General features: G+C 42.5%; 1 protein-coding gene across 2 annotated transcripts in view; it reads left to right on the top strand.

The window, feature by feature from the left end:
* LOC139467061 (DNA polymerase delta catalytic subunit-like) overlaps window positions 1-14,374 on the top strand; it is a 40,076-nt gene extending 25,702 nt beyond the window's left edge. For both annotated transcript variants that reach the window (XM_071248776.1, XM_071248775.1), the window contains exons 16-25: window positions 1,567-1,714; window positions 3,055-3,150; window positions 3,515-3,652; window positions 4,751-4,923; window positions 5,825-5,977; window positions 7,022-7,124; window positions 8,485-8,617; window positions 10,204-10,317; window positions 11,293-11,446; window positions 13,209-14,374. In XM_071248776.1, coding sequence (XP_071104877.1) covers window positions 1,567-1,714; window positions 3,055-3,150; window positions 3,515-3,652; window positions 4,751-4,923; window positions 5,825-5,977; window positions 7,022-7,124; window positions 8,485-8,617; window positions 10,204-10,317; window positions 11,293-11,446; window positions 13,209-13,305 — 1,309 coding nt within the window. In that variant the 3' untranslated portion in view covers window positions 13,306-14,374. The remainder of the gene's footprint in view (window positions 1-1,566; window positions 1,715-3,054; window positions 3,151-3,514; window positions 3,653-4,750; window positions 4,924-5,824; window positions 5,978-7,021; window positions 7,125-8,484; window positions 8,618-10,203; window positions 10,318-11,292; window positions 11,447-13,208) is intronic.
* Window positions 14,375-17,502: the final 3,128 nt, after the last annotated feature.

Raw genomic sequence — 17,502 nt, 5'->3', positions numbered from 1 at the left:
TAACGCTACCAATGGGGTCCAAATAATTGGTGGGCGTTATAGACGATGAGCCGTTTAACCGAGGCCGAGGCGCGCGCTCGGAAAATCTCAAATCATCAATATGTGTTTATCTCACGTCACATCAAAATAGTATATATTTTTATGGACCTAGATCTACCTGTAATATCATTCATTTATTAAATCTGTCACATTTCACAATGTCTGAAATACGTATTCCATTTCAATTTATCATTTTTAATCGATAAATTAAAAAATTATTCACTATTTCCCGCGATGTTATTGAAAATAAAATTCTCTGACACACATTTCGACAACGGGTCCACATCAGAGAGCAAAATAAAGACGTTTTAAACAAATCTTTAAATATATTATACAAAGTGATAAATAAAATCAACAAAAATATATCTAAAAGTAATCAAACTTACATCTAAGTTATTATTTCCATCGTTTCGTGCGATCGCGTGTAATGTAAGTCAAATGACATCTCGGCTTTCGTCGCCTTGAATTCTCGGCTCGGACACAATGTTTAATGCAAAAATATATGCATGAAAAATCTTTGTCACAGCTCGTAACCTAGCACGATACATTCGCGAAGTTCCATATTTTTAATATATATCGTGATTTCCTGCTTAAAACGTTCAGATTAACACGATTTAACAAAAAATCTTTTGCCAACTTCTGAAATTTATCAAACACGAGCGTGGTATCACAGCTATAATTTGATTGGCTGCCTGAGGTCACATGCTCAAAATTGACCAATCACGAAACTTGTAGTAGATTTCGGCAAGAAAGCGTCATTAGAAACAAATTTTAATCCAATGAAATCGCTTGTTATAACTACGAAAAAAAACAGGCGATGTTACGAAAGCGCGATTACGAAATGAATGACCGCCGTGTTGTGACAGCAACTACATGTGTGTGACAGTGTCGCCTCAAATTTGATTGCCTCACTAATTAAGAATATAAACTTCGCTTGTGGTTCTCTTTTATTGCATGCATGCGCTTCTAAGATCAAAGGTCGATAGTGTGAAAAGTTAACTAGTTGAACAATCGTATTTCCGGGACTTGCCGCGGATGTTTTCAAACAGATTATTAGAACTCCATTCAGCGATAAACGGTTGATTATGCAATGAGAAGCGTTATGTGCAAATGAACAACGAACAACAATACAATTATGTCTGTGTAAAACTATCAGTAATAAAAGTGTACATAAATTTTGGGAGCCATGCGTTACCGCGCGTAGTAACCGAAGTAGCGCTTTATCGAAGAGCGCAATAGCGAGCGATCACTGTACCAATGCTCATTGGTTTCACCAAAGTCATAAACATCCGAGACCTGCTTCACTTCAGGCTTTCCTCCAACATTTAGCTGACCCGCCGTGATTATGACCGAAATACTGTTCAAAGCGGCGTTAAACCCTCACTCACTCACTCACTCACTCACTTTCTCACTCACTCACTTTCTCACTCACTCACTATAATCCGAATTCAGTGTAGGCCATGTTATTGCCAGATATTGTTGTAGTTTTCAAGTGGCACCAGTTATACCAATCATTCATTGTTGTAGAGCTAAGGCTGATCTGAAGAAGGAGACAGACCCATTCAAGAAGAAGGTGTTGGATGGCCGTCAGCTTGCACTGAAGATCAGTGCTAACTCTGTGTATGGATTCACAGGTGCTCAAGTCGGCAAGCTGCCTTGTCTGGAGATATCTCAGGTAACAACGCGACACCCTGAAGATTTTTTAGCAACCCATCCTTGTCAAAAGAGCCGAGGTGGGGTCAGTTGGTTAGGCTTGCTGACTTGGTTGATGCATGTCATCATATCCCAATTGCGTAGATGGATGCTCATGACGTCAATCACTGGTTTGTCTGGTCCAGACTCGATTATTTACATTCCACCGTTATAGAGCTGGAATATTACTGAGTGCAGCGTTAAACAACAAAAACAAACTTTAAAAGGCTTGTAGTGGAATCGAGTGGTCAGGCTTGCTGACTTGGTTGATGCATGTCATTGTATCCCAATTGAGTAGATCATGATGTCAATCACTGGATTGTCTGGTCCAAACTTGATTATTTACAAATTGCTTATGAACAGCTGGAATGTAATTTAGCAGAGCGTTTAACAACGAACAAACACAGCAAAATGTTGTCAGTTATCTTGATTTTGGGAGAACTTTAGGCTATGTTATTGCCCTTAGAGTAATTCCCACTCTCCTACCCAGAGTTCCATGCAGCCGGCAGCCAGCCAACATAGTACCTCTGCCACAGGCCAGCGCCATGTGACGATTCGTCACATCTTTCACAGTCCATTCAAGACATTGCATATGCTTTTCATCCGTTTCATGTGTTGACAAGTCTACACATTTCATAAACAAATGTCAAAGAATGGTTACAGTTCATTAAGAAAGTATGCTAATACGTGAAAATCTACTTGTTTTTGCGTAGTTATTCTTTGTTTACATTGTTTTTACGGCTCCACGTGCTGTCATCGAAGCACATCGGAGAGCTAGCGATATGGGAACTTTGATGCATAAATATATATTGTCATGCAACTCACTGTCGCAGTTGTAGTAGCATATCTATATGATTATGCAAAACAATATGTACAGCGCCCCCAAATACTTGCATTAGTCAGTTCTATACTTATTTCTGAAAAAGCGTGTTTGTTTACGGTCACGTGATATGCAAATTAGCCTTTGGCAGTAATGCTTAGTCACCACTGGGCCGAAGTGTGAGTAATTCCCCTATCCTGGTGCCTTGAGGGCACACTAAAGAGTTTTTATTTAAAGTATTCTTGTGAAAATGTTCAGTAAAATATGATGAACCAGCATTCATCAACATTTAAGGAGCAGCCAATGACATGCTTGCAAAAGTCATGGATTTCAATTTGTTCTTCTTACAAGTCTTCTGCTTTGATTTTTAACAAATCTTTAAACTTCCCATTCATAAATTATGCATAGGAATAGTTTGAGTGGCAATCCACACATGAAGTATTTATGTTGCTGACTGTGGCCTGCGACTACATTCACTCACTCTGGCCCTATGTGACTTGCAGAGTGTGACGGCCTTTGGTCGTATGATGATTGAACAGACCAAGCAGTATGTGGAGGAGAGATACACCATCTCCAATGGATACAAGCATGATGCTAAGGTAAGACTTTGGGCAAAAATGGTAAATCATTTGTTTTAATGTTGCATTGTACAGTATTTCAATTGCGCGGATCGATGCTGATAATATCAATCACTGGATTGTCTGGTCCAGACTTAGTTATTAACAGACAACTGTCATATACCTGGAATAGTGCCGAGTATCGCATTAAACAACAAACAAGCATTAAGCTTACTCTCTGTGATATAACTTAAATATTATTTAGCCCAAAACACACTTGGAGTAAAATATATCTAAAGGGTAATGGTAAAACTTTAAGACATTGATAAATTACATTTTGTGTACAAAATTAATCTTATTGCTGAGTGTTGGCAGTGAGAGGTGTACACAACTCCCTCTATTGCAGGTTATCTATGGTGACACAGATTCTGTGATGTGCAAGTTCGGTGTGGAGACGGTTGCCGAGGCAATGGAGCTAGGGAAGGAAGCAGCAGAGGTCATCTCGGCCAAGTTTGTCAGCCCCATCAAACTAGAGTTCGAGAAGGTAGAGAGAGTGCATCTTTTAGGATGCTTCTTGCCAATAGTTTTGTGTTGATGATAAGTTAAGATATACTGCTCAAAATAGTTAATGACAGATTAACTATTGTCATATGAAAGAAATTGCGTAGTTTATCAGTAGTTTCTATGGAGTTTGTTAGGTCATTGGTCACCTTTGTGATATATGCCAGGGCTTGATTTCGCTATATAAAACATTCACATGTGCAGTCTATTATTGAAAAATGCAACCTTATATTCTTGTCACCGTGCTCCAAGTGCATGCGAAAATATTTCAAATTTGTGTCTGACTTCTTACTTGTGTAGAGGCACAGGTGGCCCAGTTGTCTAATGTCACCGCAATTCGCTGTGCAGAGTTGCATCCCTTGGGCATGCCAGAAACCTATTATTGTGGGTACAAATCCCAGTTTGACCCAATTAGGATTTTAGGTTTGTCAGCACCATACCTGTGCTGATGGGTTTCACCAAAGTGGTAAATGTCTGAGACCTGCATCACTTCGGGCTTTCCTCCAACATTAAGCTGACAAGCTATGATATAACTACAATACTGTTAAAAGCGGCGTTAAACCCAACTCACTCACTCACTCTTACTTGTGTACACAACAGTGTTAGAAATTGGCACTACTCCTTGCCAAACTGCCCAATGGTTAAGGTATCATAAGGACTAGAAGAAACTTGCCATTTATGAAGAGGTTTGCTATATATTATCATTATAACGACGAGTGGACTAAAAACGTTAGTTTGTACCGCTGCACAAGTTTGATCTTTGAACACACTCGGTACCTCTAAGATCTATAAATTTACCAAACTACGTCATCAAACTGTGGGGACTTCAAGATTATGTGCACATGTTTCTGTTACATTTTACGCAATGCATCATTATATAAGTTTTAGCAGGATCATGAGAGGTGCGTGGAGTTTTATGCGTCCAGCATCAGGTTTTATTCCATGAGCCATAGGTACCTTACCAACGTGTTTTAATATGACATTGTAAGAGAATTAAAACAAATTCAAAGGCTGTTTGGCCCACAGGACCTGTGGAAAACTTTCATTTTTGTCATGCGCTGTGTTCCTCTGCTTCCTGTAGGTATACTTCCCCTATCTTCTGATCAACAAGAAGAGGTACGCTGGTCTGTACTGGACGAACCCAGACAAACACGACAAGATGGACTGCAAGGGTATCGAGACTGTGCGTCGAGACAACAGCCCCCTTGTGGCCAACCTCATCAACATGTGCCTGCAGCTGCTGCTGATTGATAGGTACGTTGCCATGGTAATGTTGCAGGGCCGAGGTCAATTTTCTGTTGTTTGAACATTTTTTAAATCCATCATTTTCAGAACATAGAGACTAATACAGGTCAATGTCGTCATAAGAGGGTGTTCAACAAAGTGTTCAAAATCTATGACCTGCATCCCTTTAGGCTTTCAGAGGCTCTCCTTGTAGCCAAACACAATTGAATTCCACACGAATTCAAACAATATTTCAAAATAATAGAAAGCAACCTTACTTTAGAGGTGAGGCGTAGTGGGGTAGTCTAGTGGTTAAAGCGTTTGCTCATAACGCCAAAGGCTTCCCGGACAATTCCCCACATGGGTACAATGTGTGAAGCCAATTTCTGGGGTCCTCCGCTGTGATATTGCTGGGACATAGCTAGAAGTGGTATAAAACTGTACTCACTCACTCACTCACTCACTCACTCACTTGTAGAGGTGACTTATTTTTCACTGATAACAGGACTAATAGAGTATGCTTTTAACTTTTAAACACTCTGGCATACAGAAAATATTAATTTAAACCTAAATCCAAATTTTGAGCAAAATAATGGGTTTTTTTCCAATTTGCATGCAATTAGTTTGAAATCCCAGACTCCCCATCATGGCTTCATGATGAATCAAGTTCACCAAAATTTGGTAACAGTGGCTTGCAAAATGTTCATCAAAACTTCACCACTCTGCTACTTGTTAGAAGTGGTTCAAGTCGATTGAATGATCAAACGTGTCGTACCCTGGAATGTTGATCTTTAATTTCAACCATCAGGTTTATTTGGCCATGATTAGATTCTGTCCGTTGGCGGCAATTTTACAGCCGGAATATTGCTAACTGTGGCGTAAAGCAACAGACTCTCGGCCTGTCAGTGACTGTCATACGGGTTTGTTCCAGAGATCCAGATGGCGCTGTGCAACACGTGAAGCAGACTATCTCAGACCTTCTGTGTAATCGCGTGGACATCTCGCAACTCGTCATCACCAAGGAGTTGACCAAAACTGATGACGACTACGCAGGGAAGCAGGCACACGTGGAACTAGCGAACAAGTGAGTGCAGAAGGCGCCTTGCTCTGAGGACCCGTGAAGATCTGTGGTGGAATAGATCTTCAGCAACCCATGCTTGCTGTAAAAGGCGGCTAAACTTGTCGTAAGAGGCGACTAACAGGATCGGGTGGTCAGGCTCGCTGACTTGGTTGATGCATGTCATCGATCCCAATTGCGTAGATCGAAGCTCACGATATTAATCACTGGACTGTCTGGCCCAGACTCAATTATTTAATGACCCCACCGTCATATAGCTGGAATATTGCTGAGTGCAGCATTAAACAACAAACCAAACCAAAAACCGAACTTGCTCAGACATCGTTGGTTTAAATCCCAGATCGGACTCAACCAAAAAAAGTACAACAATTTGTTCTTTACGAAGAAAGTGTTATCCCAAATCTCAGAGCTGTACAATATTTCTTATTTTTACTGGTCACCAAAACTGACATCAAGTAGAGATGACATCTTGCCAGTAGAAGAGGTGGTTGCCAAGGTTACGTCACAAGTCCTGATTAAATTGTCCGATTCTCAGACTAACAGGCATGTTAATTTTGAACCCTGGAAAAGTTCATCCTGCACAAGACCACACTGTTTATATTTTAATTACACGATGGTTGAGGATAGACAAGAACCCAAACTAAGCAATGTACAGAGAAACGTTAAGCTTGTTTCTTTTGTATCTGTTTATTCTGACAATATCCAGGTGAGTCATAAGACAACATTCATACAATTCATGTATTTAAAAAATATGTTAACAGTTTCAAGTCTGCTAATTATGATAACCTCGGTCAGGTAATCAAGCCATCGTGTTTGCATCCAGGAGAGGATGAAGAGTACTCTGTATCAGCATCAGGAGTATCTGTTGTCTGCAGTGATGTAATTCATTTAATATTATCACGCACTATGAAATGTGTCTCCTCAGGATGTTATGGGAAAAACAAGTGTGTGGACAATTTGACCACATAGTTTGCCTAGCCTATGAATTGTCTCTGTTAAACAGCTGCGTTAAACAATACTCAATAATTCAATCAATCAATGTCCTGACAGGATGAAGAAGCGAGACGCCGGCAACGCGCCCAAGCTGGGAGACAGAGTGCCGTATGTCATCGTCGCCGCAGCTAAGGGCACAGCAGCATACATGAAGTCAGAGGTAACAGTTTTGTATGTTAATCTTGATGTCATTTTTATGTTAATCCTGCGGTCATTTGATGTATCAATCCTGCCATCATTTTGATGTATCAATCCTGCCATCATTTTGATGTATCAATCCTGCCATCATTTTGATGTATCAATCCTGCCATCATTTTGATGTATCAATCCTGCCATCATTTTGATGTATCAATCCTGCCATCGTTTTGATGTATCAATACTGCCGTCATTTTGATGTATCAATCCTGCCATCGTTTTGATGTATCAATCCTGCCGTCATTTTGATGTATCAATCCTGCCGTCATTTTGATGTATCAATCCTGCCGTCATTTTGATGTATCAATCCTGCCGTCATTTTGATGTATCATTCCTGCCGTCGTTTTGATGTATCAATCCTGCCATCGTTTTGATGTATTAATCCTGCCGTCATTTTGATGTATCATTCCTGCCATCATTTTGATGTATCAATCCTGTCGTCATTTTGACGTATCATTCCTGCCGTCATTTTGATGTATCAATCCTGTCGTCATTTTGATGTATCATTCCTGCCGTCATTTTGATGTATTAATCCTGTCGTCATTTTGATGTATCATTCCTGCCGTCATTTTGATGTCAGTCCTGCCGTCATTTTGATGTCAGTCCTGATGTCATTTTGATGTGTCAAGGGATAGCCGAGTGCTTAACAAGTTTACTTGTCACGCCGAAGGCCCTGGTTCAATTCTCCACATGAGTACAATGTTTGAAGCAATTTTTCTGGTGTCCTCTAAAAGACAAGTGAGGTGATGACATGTCCTCTTTGTAAGGAGTCCGGCATGCGTCATCTGTCATAAACATCTTGTCTGAAACCACTAGACATTGAAGAGGAAATTTCACATGTTGTTACCACTAATATTGACATCCCAATTTGCTACAGGAGTTTGACTCCAATTTTTAATTTTCTATTTAATGATTTTCTTCCTGAACAAAGTAAATTGATTAACATATGTCATGATTGAATCATAAACGATTACAGAGTTCAAGATCAATTCCTTGTTTGGATACCAACCAATTGTCGACGAAATTGATTATTCGGAACAGCACATCTTTTTTTAAGTGTCTGTCTATGTTGACATTTTAAACTTTAAACTGCATATCCAGGTGAGCTGCATATCATTCACCTGATGAAAGAGTATGCATATACTCCAAAATGTCACATCAATAAATTCTCTTCCTCAGGTGAGCTATTTTTTTATTTTAAAGGATCTTGCATCCCTAAAATCTGAAACAGTTTAATGCTAAGTGCAGAGTATTGAGTAATGTACCTTAGCGAGTATCCCCTTTTCAAAGAAGTGTTACACTTATCTCGTTCCATCTTGTCCCAGGATCCAATATACGTCCTGGAAAACAACATTCCGATTGACACACAGTACTACCTGGAGAATCAGCTGTCTAAACCACTGCTGAGGATCTTTGAGCCCATCCTGGGGGAAAAGAAAGCCGAGTCCGTCCTGCTCAGTAAGTATGACATTGACAATAAGGATTGTGTGCTTGTGTAACAGGTCGTCAGGGAAACCCAATGGGGTTTCAGGTGTCCCCAAGCCGTGAGAGATGTTAGGATCAGATGGGTGATGTATGACCCAGTGGGGTTTCAGGTGTCCCCAAGCCGTGAGATATGTTAGGATCAGATGGGGGATGTATGACCCAATGGGGTTTCAGGTGTCCCCAAGCCGTGAGAGATGTTAGGATCAGATGGGGAATATATGACCCAATGGGGTTTCAGATGTCGTGAGAGTGGAGAGGATCAGATGGGGAATGTATGACATCTGACCTGATGGTGTGGATTGTTGCTCATGCTTTCAACCACTGGTTTTCCAGGGTCAGACTTGTGTACAGGTTGCTCTGATGTAGATGTAGTATTGGGACGGATGTTGTACCTTTACTAACTCCATCATTCAGGGGATGTTCCTCAACTTTCCAGGTATCCCCACACATTGCATATTTATGACATAATTAATAATGTTTAGTAACGCTAAAATTATTTTATCATCAACTTATTCTTAAACCTTAAATGTTCACCCAAATCCAAAGTAACTAAGTTCAGTCTGGGCAGCCATGACTTTCATCAAACAGAGGAAACGTTTGTCTTGAAAGCACTGTCAGAAACAGTATTCAGTCTCTACCTAAATTCCGGGGCGGTCGGATAGCCTAGTGGTTCGAATCCCGACATGGGTACAATGTGTGAAGCCCATTTCTGGTGGCCACCGCCATGACATTGCTGGAATATTGCTAAAAGCGCCGTAAAACCATACTCACTCCCTCTACCTAAATTCACATGTTGCGCTAAGACAATCCTAGCTCCCTTACTTGAACACTGACTTATGACCAGACAGTCGTGCTCCCTCTTTTCAATACTGACTTATGACCAGACAGTCGTGCTCCCTTACTTGAACACTGACTTATGACCAGACAGTCGTGCTCCCTCTTTTCAATACTGACTTATGACCAGACAGTCGTGCTCCCTTACTTGAACACTGACTTATGACCAGACAGTCGTGCTCCCTTACTTGAACACTGACTTATGACCAGACAGTCGTGCTCCCTTACTTGAACACTGACTTATGACCAGACAGTCGTGCTCCCTTACTTGAACACTGACTTATGACCAGACAGTCGTGCTCCCTTACTTGAACACTGACTTATGACCAGACAGTCATGCTCCCTTACTTGAACACTGACTTATGACCAGACAGTCGTGCTCCCTTACTTGAACACTGACTTATGACCAGACAGTCGTGCTCCCTTACTTGTACACTGACTTATGACCAGACAGTCGTGCTCCCTTACTTGTACACTGACTTATGACAAGACAGTCGTGCTCCCTTACTTGAACACTGACTTATGACCAGACAGTCGTGCTCCCTTACTTGTACACTGACTTATGACCAGACAGTCGTGCTCCCTTACTTGAACACTGACTTATGACCAGACAGTCGTAACTCCCCTACATTAAGATGGACTGATGACAACAGCGCTAATATCGCTTTGTGGAACATGCCGTAGTCTCTAATTACAGTAGTATTTCAATGTTTGTGTGTTCCCAGAGGGTGACCACACCCGAACAAAGACTGTTGTAGCATCCAAGGTGGGCGGGCTGGCTGCCTTCACCAAGAAGAAGAGTACATGCATCGGCTGTAAAACCCCTCTCAGTGTGGAAGGTGAGTTGTGCTGTTGGGGAAACAAAAGTAACACCTCAAGCACGTCAGAAGAAACTACAATTTACTTTCTTGAAATAATTTTATAATAATGATGTTGTAATTACATTCTCAGCTCCCTGGGGAGTATACAACCTAATCTGCCTTGAAGGTACTAGAGTGGTTGTTTTTAAGGGTTGGAAATTCTCACTGGGCCAATCTCATTAAAACCAGATCGTAGTTCTGAGGACATCCCATTACAGGTCACGTCAGGCCGACCTTTCTCGAACTCTGACCGACCAATGGAAATGCTGACAAGAAGTTGACATTAGCCAATCAGAAGGCAGCTTTCTTGTGCTTTACAGCACAAATTTAAAATGGGCGACTACGCTTCGAAACATATTTTGGCAAATTCTCGCTTAAAAAATTGAAACCTGAACAAAAGAATATTCTCGAATGGCTAATAGATGGTCTAGATTATATCGATTCAGTCGTTAAGCCCATAATTATCTTTCGGAATACCCCGTTTAAAAGTTTTCGAGGTTGCATGATGAGAAATCACATTCCGACTGTCACTTTCATGATCTGGTAAGCGAGGCTCTGTTTGGTCTGATGAAAGGTCGTTCTGACGTGACCCCTAATTGGATGTCCTCAGATCTTTGTTTAGTGGTAGCGAGAACTAAGATCTGATTTTAATGAGATTCTCACTGGGCATGCCCAAATGCCTTAGATGCTCTGTCGCATGCTTGAAAAAAAAAATGCTTTTCCATCCTTGCATTCGCATAACCATCTCATCCTACTGGGTACCCATGCAATACTTGTCATCGATTGCTTGGATCGATGCTCATGATATCAATCTATGTATAGTCTGGTCCAGAATTCGATTATTTACAGACCGCCGTCATATTGCTGGAATATTGCTAACAAACCAACCAACCAACCATGCAATACTTGGTGGACAGTATGCACTGGCCGTTCCAACTGACATTCTACTTGCAGGTGTGTCTGTGTGCAAGCACTGCAAGAGTCAGGAGTCGGCACTCTACCAGAAGGAGATCCTACAGTTGCAAGTTCTGGAGGAGAAGTTCTCCCGACTTTGGACCCAGTGCCAGAGGTGTCAGGGAAGTCTACATGAGGACATCCTATGTACAAGGTGAGTTCTCCCAAGTGTTGGGTAGGTCTTTGTGGAGGACGTCCTGTGTACGAGGTGAGTTCTCCCAAGTGTTAGTTTGGTCTTTGTAGAGGACGTCCTGTGTACGAGGTGAGTTCTCTCATTAGGTCTTTGTAAAGGACGTCCTGTGTACTGGGTGAGTTCTCCCAAGTGTTGGTTAGGTGTTAGTAGAGGACGTCCTGTGTACTGGGTGAGTTCCCTCAAGTGTTGGTTAGGTCTTTGTAGAGGACGTCCTGTGTATGAGGTGAGTTCCCTCAAGTGTTGGTTAGGTCTTTGTAGAGGACGTCCTGTGTACGAGGTGAGTTCCCTCAAGTGTTGGTTAGGTCTTTGTAGAGGACGTCCTGTGTACGAGGTGAGTTCCCTCAAGTGTTGGTTAGGTCTTTGTAGAGGACGTCCTGTGTATGAGGTGAGTTCCCTCAAGTGTTGGTTAGGTCTTTGTAGAGGACGTCCTGTGTACTGGGTGAGTTCTCCCAAGTGTTGGTTAGGTCTTTGTAGAGGACGTCCTGTGTACGTGGTGCGTTCCCTCAAGTGTTGGTTAGGTCTTTGTAGAGGACATCCTGTGTACGAAGTGAGTTCTCCCAAGTGTTGGTTAGGTCTTTGTAGAGGACATCCTGTGTACGAGGTGAGTTCCCTCAAGTGTTGGTTAGGTCTTTGTAGAGGACATCCTGTGTACGAAGTGAGTTCCCTCAAGTGTTGGTTAGGTCTTTGTAGAGGACATCCTGTGTACGTGGTGAGTTCCCTCAAGTGTTGGTTAGGTCTTTGTAGAGGACATCCTGTGTACGAAGTGAGTTCTCCCAAGTGGTGGTTAGGTCTTTGTAGAGGACGTCCTGTGTACTGGGTGAGTTCCCTCAAGTGTTGGTTAGGTCTTTGTAGAGGACGTCCTGTGTACGAGGAGAGTTCCCCCAAGTGTTGGTTAGGTCTTTGTAGAGGACGTCCTGTGTACGAGGTGAGTTCCCTCAAGTGTTGGTTAGGTCTTTGTAGAGGACGTCCTGTGTACGAGGTGAGTTCCTTCAAGTGTTGGTTTGGTCGTTGTAGAGGACATCCCATGTACGAGGTGAGTTCTTCCAAGTGTTGGTTGAGACATAGTAGAGTATGTCCTGTGTCCGAGGTGAGTTCTCCTGACGTTGGTTAAGTTGTAGCAGTGGACATCCTGTGTACTGGGTGAGTTCTCCCAACATTGGTTAAGTCGTAGCAGTGGACATCCTGTGTACTTGGTGAGTTCTCCCAACGTTGGATAAGTCGTAGCAGTAGACATCCTGTGTACTTGGTGAGTTCTCCCAATGTTGGTTAAGTCGTAGCAATGGACATTCTGTGTACGAGGTGAGTTCTCCCAATGTTGGTTAAGTCGTAGCAATGGACATCCTGTGTACTTGGTGAGTTCTCCCAATGTTGGTTAAGTCGTAGCAATGGACATCCTGTGTACTTGGTGAGTTCTCCCAATGTTGGTTAAGTCGTAGCAATGGACATTCTGTGTACGAGATAAGTTCTCCTGACTGTGGGCCCAGTGCTTGCAGGGTACATCCTGTGTATGGCTAGATCAATGTCCTTGGATAGGTGTAAAACACATTCATTTCACATATCACTGGAAGCAAAGAAATGATCCTTTGCATGGGTGATCCCATAAATGGCCACCCTCAAAATGTCTAACATTGTTACAATTGTATCTTTCTACCTTCATTTTTTTAAACAAGTTCAGCCTTTTTGGGTTTCATTTTTACTGAAAGATAATATTGATTGTTTTCAGTCGAGATTGCCCCATATTCTACATGAGGAAGAAGGTTCAGAAAGACCTGGCTGATCAGGACAAACTCATCATGAGATTTGGGGTGCCGACTTGGTAGTGGCCATGCTGCAGGCCTGTGTTGTGAGAGTGGCCTGTGTGCAGGTCATCATGTGTTTGTGACCTGCACAGAGGCAGCGATGTGCTATTGACCTGCACAGAGGCAGCGATGTGTTATTGACCTGCTGCACAGAGGCGGCGATGTGCTATTGACCTGCACAGAGGCAGCGATGTGCTATTGACCTGCACAGAGGCGGCGATGTGCTATTGACCTGCACAGAGGTGGCGATGTGCTACTGACCTGCACAGAGGCAGCGATGTGCTATTGACCTGCATAGAGGCAGCGATGTGTTATTGACCTTCACAGAGGCAGCAATGTGCTATTGACCTGCACAGAGGCAGCGACGTGCTATTAACCTGCACAGAGCCAGCCATGTGCCATTGACCTCTATTCAGGTGTAGATGTGTTTCAAGTATTTGAAGCAAGAAGTCAAATGACAATTCAGTGTATAGAGTACCTACCCACTATTCAGTGGATTCTGTTTGGCTGCAATAGATCTCTGTCTCAAACACATTGAAATGACAGAAAATGTGTGACAGTTTATGTGTACATTTCGGGACTGTCGACTCTTTTATAAAGTGCCTTGTCTATGTCAAAATATCGATGAATAATGTGAAAAAAAAATTCAATGAGAATTTTCATTTTTGAGGAAACTCGACCAATTATAATAAATAATTTCATTTGGGGGAATGTATTTCATGAAGCTGTCATATTTGCCCTTTTGGTAAATTTTGGTTCAGCAAAATATTTGAATCTGATTACAAAACCACCATCAATGTTCCATCCATCGCCTTGTTTGTGATTCTGCTGTAGCCTCAGTTTCATCTGTTTAGTAAGTTAATGGATGCATCCAAATGCTGAGAGAAATGGCCGATTGTTTTGCTATGACATGTTCTGCCTGTGAGAGTCTGTGTGGTGATTTCAGGCAATGTATGCAAGAATTGGTTTTGCAATGAACTCAATTTGCTCAGATCGAAATTATATTGTTTGCAATCTGAATTGTCTGACAACAATGAATTATGAATATTGAAATCACTGTACATAACATACCACTGTACATATTTCATTAATAAACATGCAAGCGAGATTCTTGAGTTGTTGGGTTTTTTTTAACATTTATTCTACAATTGCAGTGAACTGTGAACAATATAATATTTGAAGCATGAATGAGGATCCGTGACATGACGTGATCACACACAATCAACTTTACTAACATTGTACCTCCAGGCAAGACACTGTTATATTAGTATTATGTCATCAATATTGCCACAAAATATTAAAATAACTTCAGTATCATTCTCCTCGCCCTCAAAAACATGCCTATAGATGCCCAAATCATCATTCTACTGTTCTTAGATCCAAAGTTATGAGGAAATATAGATGTACATCCTGCGTGGCGACCATCTTGGATTCTGTAAAAGCCAATGGGGTCAGTGGGTCCCCAGCCAAACTTTCACCTAGACTCCAACTACTGTTGAAAAATGCAAAAAATGATTGTAAACAGACAAGTTTTCACCAAGGTGGTGGGTCCTACCATCAGAGTAGGGCAGAATCCGTCCCAATTTAGAGGGTTAATTGAAAAGTTGTATGAAGAATCTTATCCTGGGGGACCCAACACCACCTTACAAACTGATAACGATGTCTGTTTTCTGGTTTGTTTGTTTGTTGTTTGACGCCATCCTCGGCACTATTCCAGCTTTATGACAGAGATCTGTAAATACTAGTAATCATGTCTGGACCAGTGGTTGACATCATGAGCATCGATCTACACAATTGCGATAAGATGACAGGCTCCAACCAAGTCACCAAGCCTGACCACCCAGGACCGCCTCCGTGGTCTAGTGGTAGAGCGTCCGCCCGCCCGGAGAGCGGAAGGTCCGGGGTTCGATCCCCGGCAGCGTCATACCAGAAGACGTTAAAAGATGGTACTTATTGTTACCCTGTCTGGTGCTCGGCAATAAAGGGCTAAAACAAGGACTGGTCGGCTCGGAGTCAGTATACTGTGTCTGAGTGGAGTATTCATGTTAAACTGCGGCATGGTATCTCCGTGAGCTAGCTCTATAAATCGGCATCAGTCGGGACTAGTACAAGCAGACACACACACACACACACACGTGCATGCACGTCGCTATATACAGTGTAAGTGCAAAAATCTTGGACGTGACGTTAAACCCAATTTCACCTCACCTCACCCTCAGTAGCCTAGTACAAAAGCCATGGGTTGCAGAAGACTAACCAGTGATCTTGACGGGAATCTGTTTTCAGGATGTCAACTGGAGACTTTAACAGGGTGAGAAAATGAGCACATGAGCAAGATGAATGTTGACTCCAGATTGAAAGCTGACAGATTGAACATATGAAGCAACCTTTACACCAGCAGAACATTGACAAATTCTTGATGCACGTTGTAATCCTGGATGAGACTCAAGATTTCAGAAGAGACTCTTGAAACATTTGGCCTGACACCCACCAAAGACAGCATCTGTTGGCAAAGCCATGGCTTTGGTTTTCTGAGATAGGAAGGGGATCATCATGCTTGTCTATCTGCAGAAGGTTCAGTTCAGGATGAGGCCTGTCTGGACAAGACACCTGTGCATAACCTTACAAGCGGCGATGGCCGCAGCTGTAAAGTGTGGCTGTTGATTGCTACCCATGAAACCCTACCAGGTAACCTCTGACTTTTATCTTTTCCGTTAACTCAAACTGCACCTCTTGTGGTATAGGTCCTACCAGTAACAACGAGGTGATGGTCGCCATCAGAGACTTTTCGAGGAGACCAAGATGGAGACTTCAGTAGTGCAGGATGACAAAGCCGCACCCCTGGACCAAATTTGAATGCAAAAGGTATTATCAAAGTGAGTGAGGTTTTACGCCGCTTTTAGCAATATTCCAGCAATATCACGGCGGGGGACACCAGAAATGGGCTTCACACATTGTACCCATGTCGGAAATCGAACCAGGGTCCTCGGCGTGACGAGCGAACGCTTTAACCACAAGGCTACCCGACCGCCCCGTATTATCAAAATAGAATGGAGATGTAAAACACTGGATAATGGATTCTACCGACATCACCACGTACTGATCCCTGTCAACAGGACGGCTATCAAACCCTGTGAACCATACAGGGTGTTAGCTCGTTTATTCATTTTCAGAACTCCATGTATAAAGGGGTGGCTGAAAAGTTATAGACAGCGTTGATGGAGTTGGTAACTAATGTATTTGATCCCCTCTGATGTCAACACATCTACCAACGATGATTGACCCCCACTTGTGTAAAAGACATCGGGTGGTATAAAATGTTCGCCACAGCAGAAATGACGTCATCATTGGCAAAATGCTATCCAGGCGGTTCTTTTTGGCTAAAAACAAAAGTTTGGGAAGAGGAGGAAATCTTAAGGTGCCCAATGTGGTGGATACGGCAAATATTCAATGAGTTCAAAGCCACACTCATGCGCTGCAGGACCTGTGAAGATCCGGGGTAGAATATATAGGTCTTCAGCAACTTATGATTGCCGTAAAAGGTGACTATGCTTGTCGTAAGAGGCGACTAACGGGATCGGATGGTCATGCTCGCTGACTTGGTTGATGCATGTCATCGATCCCAATTAAGTGGATCGATGCTCATGATATTAATCACAGGATTGTCTGGTCCAGACTCGATTATTTACAGACTGCTGTCATATAGCTGGAATATTGCCGAAAAACCAAACCAAATCATGCGCTGCAGCCATGCCAACAACAGACTTGTGCACAGGTGAATTGGCCCAGAGGAAAAACCCACAGTTGAGGTCGGGTCATTTATGACAGAGGGTGGTGAAATTGGTCTTTGACTGTATATATTATGCGGACCCCCATTTTATGTAACATTTTTTCAAACCCTCCTTCCTAGCTGGAATATTGCTGATTTCGTCGTTATACAACAAACAAACAAATAAACAAACAAAATCTGATAAGGAGTCACCAGCACTCGAACCCAGCGTGCTGAAACTTTTGTCATGACAGGTTCATTCTTCCGAATATTCTCAACTCTCACGAGAGGGTCTAGTGGTAGAGCGTCCGCCCGGAGAGCGGAAGGTCCGGGGTTCGATCCCCGGCCGCGTCATACCAAAAGACGTTAAAAGATGGTACTTGTTGTTATCTTGCCTGGCGCTCGGCATTAAGGGGCTAAAACAATGACGGGTTGTCTCGGAGTATACT

This window comes from Haliotis cracherodii, unplaced genomic scaffold, assembly GCF_022045235.1.
Source record: "Haliotis cracherodii isolate W230 unplaced genomic scaffold, xgHalCrac1.p SCAF_19, whole genome shotgun sequence".
In the NCBI taxonomy this organism is placed as follows: domain Eukaryota; kingdom Metazoa; phylum Mollusca; class Gastropoda; order Lepetellida; family Haliotidae; genus Haliotis; species Haliotis cracherodii.
This window is presented reverse-complemented; position numbering and strand designations above follow the sequence as displayed.